Raw genomic sequence first — 7,402 nt, forward strand, 5'->3', positions numbered from 1 at the left:
TAAGTATTGACTTGACTTGAGTAATTGAATCATGCAAATTGCTTGGATAAACAAGTTTTGAGGCACCTTCCCACTGATCCCTCATTCCCTTGCAATCAAAACCAAAATGTGGAAAACGCGTAACCTTTCTACAAAGCCAGACTATATGATTAAAGCCAGAAAACAAAAGTAATAAATGATGGGCCAACCAATATGAATGGATTCAAAGTTGTACAGCTGAAACAGTAATGAGATGCTCCAAATTAAAGTGTATATAGTAAGTCCCTCAATTATTTCTTGATCCATCTACTCTGCATTTTCTGCTCTAACATATCTCTCTGCTCTTTGTGTCTTCTTGAGTATGGAAGGAAAGATGTTAGAAACTGTGTTTACTTTTTCTGTGGAGGGAATACTGAAGAAGGTGGGTTCAGCTGCTGCTCATGAACTCGGTCTTGCATGGGGATTCAAAGCAGAATTAAGGAAACTCACTGAATCAGTATCCAGCATTCAAGGTTTCTTAGCTGATGTTGCCCAGCAGCCACAAGGTCGTCCCAAGGCTGTGGAAAACTGGGTCAAGAAACTTAAAGACGTAGCTGATGAAGCAGACTATGTCTTGGACCAAATCAACTATGAATTTCTCCGCCGTAAAGTGGAGCTCCAAAACCATATGAAGAGAAAGGTACTCAACTTCTTCTCTCTCACCAATCCTATTTGGTTTCGTCAAAAAATGGCACATAAAATTCAGAAAATCAATGCATCTTTTGCGGCTCTGGAGAGGAAGGCATCTTCTGTTGGACTAGTTTGCCTAGTTTCAAATTATCAAGCCAAGGACGAGGAGAGGAGAGAGAAACCAACTCATGGAATTAGAGAGGATAGAGAAACAAACTCATTCATTGAAAGCATGGTAGGAAGGGAGGAGGTTGTGTCAAACATAATTGCAACCTTGACCAACTCCAACAATCAAGAAAATCTTTCGGTTATGGCCATTGTGGGAATTGGTGGCCTAGGAAAAACAACTTTGGCTAAGTCAATCTACAATGACCCTGACGTGGATAAATATTTTGATAAAAAGATATGGGTGTGTGTATCTGACCCTTTTCATGTCAATTCCATTTTAATCCGGATGTTAGAATCTCTCGACCCGACAAAACCAGCAGTAAGAGTAACTCAGGAAGCATTGATCACAACCCTCAAAAAAGAGTTGACGGAGAAAAAATATCTCCTCATACTCGATGACGTTTGGAATGAAGATGCTCATAAATGGAACACTCTGATCAAGAGTTGTTTGTCAACTCTCAATTCTGCTCGGGGAAGCACCATCATTGTCACCACCCGCAGTGGCCAAGTTGCATCATTGACGGAAACGCTTCCTAGAAGTAGGTGTGATTTAAGAAAACTATCTGAAGATCAATGTTGGTCTATAATAAAGGGTAGAGCGTTTCCAGATGGTAGTGCTCCAATAGACCCAGATCTAGCGAGAATTGGAAGTGAGATTGCTAAAAAGTGTGGAGGTATACCGTTGGTGGCAAAGGTATGTATATACACACTATCATATTATAGATTTGAAGTTGATTTACCCTTTTTTTTTATTTGTTATTAATAAAGCTGCAATCTACAAGTTACTTGAAATATATTTTTTTTTCTCTTCTTTTCTTTAATTTCTTCTATTTGTTTTAAGCCATGCATGACTGTATACAAGTTGTTTAATAAACACCCGTATAACTCTAATTAACAAAGATTGTACAAGAAAAGAAAGTTGGGCAAGAAGTTGATTCCTCAGTTACATACACCAGTATGACTGTAATACTACTGATTATCACTAAGCCATGCATGCATGACTACAAGTTGCTTGATAATAATTATATTTCAAACACCAGTATGACTAACCAGTGTGACTACAAGTTGCTTCATATATAATAATTATATTTCAAACACCAGTATGACTAATATATGGAAAAAATGGAGATCACCATAATATTGCACTTAGCATTGATCCAAAAGAATGTTGGAATATAGTGAACATTGCCTATTAAAATACCATTTTTGCTTTGTTACTATTGCTAATGTTCATAATGGCTAGTACGAGGGACTGTTTTATTACTTTATAAGAGCCTTTAGAGTTAATTCAATAACACATATTTAACCTCACATATACCCATTTTATTACCCAATAATACGTTTTAAATTACAAACCCTGAAAAAAAATAAAAAATAAAAAACCTCACCAAAACCTATTTTATTCCTCATCCCGTTTTTGACCACATTCGCTGACAAGTTTACCCCATTTCTCTTAGGGCCCGTTTGATTTATAGAATTTTTATTGAGAAATCAATTCCTTTGCATTTTCCATGGGGAGGGGAATGTGAAATTCATTTTCCTGTGTTTGGTAAGCTTGGGAAATTAAACTAAGAATTGGAAGCAATAAATGCTGTATTTGGTTAGTTTTTCAATTGTACCATAATCTATTATTTATTTTGAAATAATAGTAGGGTTAATTTTGTCCCAAAAGAAACAATAAATGTTTTCCCAAGAAGGGGAAATCAATTCCATTGCTCCAGTAAGGGTTTCATTTTTCCCCCAATAAGGGCATCAAATTCCCTTGGGTCAAGAATTGATTTCTCTTCCCGGCCTGTACTTACCAAATATGGAAATAAAATTAATTTCTCATTTTCAGACCTCCAAAATTTGAACCAAATGGGTCCTTAGGGTGTAGAATGTGGCTAGCTTGTGAAGGCTCTGAGAGTTAAAACTAACATAAAGTTGAAAAACTAAATGCCATTTCATTAATATCTAAGGGGTCTTATAAATTTTTGCCTCACAGTCCCTCATAGTAGCTGGACTCTTGCTAATGTTAACCTATTCATTATTAAGTATAAATTCTCACTTATGTACCAACAGGTTTTGGGAAGCTTGTTGCATTCTAAAACTTCAAGAGATGAATGGTTGTTGATTAAAGGAAGTAGAATATGGGACTTACAAGAAGATCAAGATGAGAAGAGAGTCATGTCCATTTTGAAGTTGAGTTTTGATAATCTAAAATCAGCATCTTTGAAACAGTGTTTTGCATATTGCTCAATGTTCATGAAAGATTTTGCAATGGAAAGAGAGAACTTGATTCAACTTTGGATGGCTCAAGGATTACTCCACCCTGACAAAAGTAATCTAAAGATGGAGGATATTGGCAATGAATATTTTCATATTTTATTGGAAAACTCTTTATTTCAAGATGCTACGAAAGATGAGTTTGGCAGTATTAACAGTTGCAAGATGCACGATCTTGTGCACGATCTTGCTGAAGAAGTATCCAAATCTGAGTGCATGACGCCAGACATCAAGAAGAATGATAATACACTTGGGATTCGACATGTTGCACGGATTTCTACTCCAAAAGAAATAATGCAAAACACAAGTGTTAGAAGATTGCGCTCACTGTTTTTGAATGATGATAAGATCCCTAATAGCAATTTATTCCCAAGCTTCAGAGCTTTGCGTGTCTTAAATTTATATAAGGCGGATATGGAGGTGTTGCCAATTTCAATTGGTGAACTGAGACACTTGAGGTACCTGGATGTTTCCAGAACAGGAATCAAAGCTCTCCCCAAATCTATTGGTCAACTCTATAATCTACAGACATTAAGAATGCATGATAATACGTTTCTTAGAAAGCTTCCGAAGGAATTGGAAAATTTGATCAACTTGAGACATCTTTATTTTGATAAGCATGTCGAAGTTCCATTTAGGATGAGGCGATTGACTCATCTGCAAACATTACGTTACTTTACTCTGGGTGGGGAGAAGAGTCCTGGAGTTGAGGAGCTGGGTGACTTAAACCATTTGAAAGGTCAATTAATAATTAACAATTTGCAACTTGTGAGAGATGGAGAAGAAGCAAAGAAAGCAAATTTAGTGGGGAAAGCAAACATACGCGAGTTAACATTTAAATGGAAGTATGGCAGGGAAAGCAGCAACAATGATGAGGCTATATTAGACGGCCTCCAACCGCACTGTAATTTGGAAAGCTTAGAGATTTACAACTTCATGGGTGCTAAATTTGCATCATGGATGATGAGTGGGCTGCCACTCAATTTGAAAAAGATTTACTTAAGCAATTGCAGGGAATGTGAAGAAATCCCAATGCTTGGTCATTTGCCAAATCTTATATGTGTTGAGATTTACAATATGGCTAAGCTAAAATGCCTGGGAGTTGAGTTTTATGGGTATAACAGTGTTTCCGGTACAACTAGTACGACAAGGAATGAGACAAGGGCTTTGTTTCCAGCATTGAAAACCTTGACAATTCGTTGCTGCATGATGCTAAGTGAATGGATGGAAGCACCAAAAAAAGTAATTGTGTTTCCTTGTCTTGAGAAGTTATCTATCGAGTATTGTGGCCAATTGAGAAATGCACCCAGCAGTCGACATTTTCCATCTCTCCAGAAGTTGAGTATAACTGGTATTGACAGCGCCATGCCACTAGAAAATATTATAAGCAGTCAACTAACCACTCTCACTTCTTTGAATATAGAAGATGTAAAGGAGCTTACTTGTTTGCCGGAAAGGATGTTTGGAAACATCCAGAATCTTCGATTGCTGTCTATTCATAGGTGTGAGAAGCTGATGCATTTACCCGATGGGCTGAACACACTCCCTCTTGAGAAGTTGACTATATCAGGCTGCCATAGTCTAGAGTTCATTCCAATTACACAGGGCATCACATCTCTCCTCGAATTTCAGATTGAGAAGTGTGAGAAACTATCAAGCCTCCCAAGTGGGTTACAACATTGTACCTCTCTTCAGACATTGAATATACGCAGGTGCGCTAATCTGACGTCCATTCCCATAACACAAGGCCTTGTATCTCTCCGCAGCTGTTTTATTGTTGGATGTCTTCAGTTGTCGAGCCTACCAAAGGGGTTGGAATACTGCACCTCTCTTCAATACTTGACAATAAGTGGATGTCCCAATCTCACATCCATTCCATTTTCAGACGTCCTCCCATACCTCCGTTATTTGGAAATTGGAGATTGTGATGAATTGTCAAGCCTACCGAGTGGGCTTGAATACCATGCTCCCGTCCTTGAGGGTTTGAGCATATTTAATTGCCCTAAGCTAATTTCATGGATTTCAAATCAGAGCCTGACATCCCTTCGTTCACTTAAGAGCTTGTCGATACGTGGTTTCCTTACTCCAGAGAGTATTCCCAATTTAGATAACCTCACATCCCTTCGTCACTTGAATATTTCAAATTGTGATGGGTTGACAAGTCTGCCGAGTGGGCTACCATCCTGCACATCTCTTACGACACTGTCAATCGAGTCTTGCGGCAATTTGATATCTGCGGCAGAAGACGTATCCAGGTTGCAATCTCTTTCCAAACTCACTATACAGAGTTGTGGGAAATTACAATATTTGCCAACGGGGCTACACCGTCTCACTCATTTGTCTACACTGGATATTGGTGGGTTCTGGGAGGAGCTGGATTCTTTCCCCGATTTTGAGGTTATACCACAACTTAAACGATTAACGTTGGAGGGGTGGCCTAAGCTCAAGTCTCTGCCCCAACAAATTCAACACTTCACTTCTCTAACAGTGTTGTCTATAAAATCTTTTGACGGAATGGAGGCTTTTCCAGACTGGTTGGGTAACTTTAGGTCTCTCACCGAGCTGTATATTCGGAATTGTGAGAATCTGATATATCTACCTAAAGCCAAAACTATGAAACGCCTCACCAAGTTAGAAACTCTACGTATTTATAATTGTCACCGTCTAAAGGAAAGATGCACCAAGGGGAGCGGCCCAGAATGGCACAAGATTTCTCACATTCCAGAAGACTGATTGAAACCATGCGACGACTCAGCAAACTACCACAAGATGCGCCCGTTTAATCCTAATTGCTTCAAGTTTCACAAAGTATGCTTTCCTAATTGCTTTGTACTCTGCTCTATCTTTTCCACGTCTATGTATTTCCTAGCTTGTTTTCTGAATGGCATATGTTATTATTTGTGGGTTTTCAGGAGACTCTTATTAGTCAACTGGAAAGAGCAAGTGATGTGCAATAGGTGCAAACTTAGTCCAGGTACTTCAGGCCCTTATCATTTAATATATATATACTCTTTCCAGGACATGTTGCGTTGCTTTTTGTATATTATATACATATACTTGTTTGTTTTGTTCTCAACCTAGCCTCTCAGTTTGGATATTATGTTCCTTTTTATAGGGAATCAGAATGACAATGAAACGGAAAAATAACAATCAATAAACCTACTATATTTGTATCATGAATGAATTTTCGAATTGTATTTACAGAGATTTGAATTGTCAGATTAGCATAGTTGGTTGACACATCTTAGTGGTAGATCGACTCTGCAAGGAATAGTGAAAGTCCTTTTGTTTATAATATTCCTTTTGTTTTAGTAAGAATTATTTTGGATATACTTTCAGTGATCAAGTTGATGTTAACATCTGTTCATGCATAATAGGCTTCAAGCTGAATCTTGTACAAGTTTATAATACATACCAGATTTGGTATGGTCCTTCATGAGTTTGGTTCTCATGGGAACTTTTTAACTTTTTGGGTCAGGTTTCAATTAGCATTTCCAATTAAGTAAAGGGGATATTCTAAATATTCTATTAGATGGGATAAGAAAGAGAGTGATGCATCATACATAATATTTTATCTTCCGGGCTAGATTCTTGCAGATCATTTTATTTCATTGATTGTATACCTGTTGTTTGAAGAAACTGAGTTGTTTACGACATAAGCTCCACAGTTAATTTGACAACTTGGTGATACTCTTTTGCAGTTTTGGGGGGCTAGTGTCCATTGCAAGTATACATTTAATTTATTGGAGGATCCTGTCAGGGAACCTATCATCTGTTGAAGAACTGCATTTGTAAATGTGAGAATCTGAAGTATCTATCTACATTGCAGATGATATCCAACACCACCAATATAAACTTCTGACGATTTTTTATTTCTGCCTTCTAAAGGAAAGATGCACCAAGGAGAGCCGCCGGAGTGGCCCAAGATTCCTCATATTCCAGAATCAAGTGCAAGTTTCTTTCTCAAATCAATAATTTGTGATTTGTTCTCTTTCTCCTCTCTCCCACTTTCATTTACTTACTTCACTACTTATTGGTTTGTTATGCTGTTTGTGTCGTTTTGTTTTCTTTTTAAATTACTAGTACTTTTTGTCATTGGAAGTTCCTTCTCTCCTACAACAAAAAGGAAGAAGAAAGAAAAAAAAAAAAAAAAAAAAGACTGCAGTTTTAACACTTAAGTTTTGGTGTCATTGCATTAACATCTATGCTTTTTTTGTTTCAGGTTTTAATAATCCTCTCCTTTCCAAGCAAGGAGCATACTGGAATAAGCACACTTATGTTCAACTTTTGGGTTGAGTGACTTCAACAAATATGAGCATCA

The 7,402-nt window shown here is 37.5% G+C and overlaps 1 protein-coding gene and 1 pseudogene across 2 annotated transcripts; both read left to right on the plus strand.

Moving 5' to 3' along the window:
- On the plus strand, nucleotides 1–3,756 carry LOC147293058 (putative disease resistance protein RGA1; annotated as a pseudogene). The gene is made up of 3 exons (XR_015120338.1): nucleotides 1–256; nucleotides 340–1,510; nucleotides 2,878–3,756. The product of XR_015120338.1 is annotated as a putative disease resistance protein RGA1 (transcript).
- On the plus strand, nucleotides 3,619–5,814 carry LOC147293059 (uncharacterized). Its single transcript, XM_086230996.1, has one exon. It carries the CDS (start codon nucleotides 3,619–3,621, stop codon nucleotides 5,812–5,814), a length of 2,196 nt encoding a protein of 731 aa, XP_086087122.1.
- The last annotated feature ends 1,588 nt before the right edge of the window (nucleotides 5,815–7,402 follow it).

This window comes from Dryas octopetala, chromosome 2 (genome assembly GCF_963921425.1).
Source record: "Dryas octopetala chromosome 2, drDryOcto1.1, whole genome shotgun sequence".
NCBI classification, from domain to species: domain Eukaryota; kingdom Viridiplantae; phylum Streptophyta; class Magnoliopsida; order Rosales; family Rosaceae; genus Dryas; species Dryas octopetala.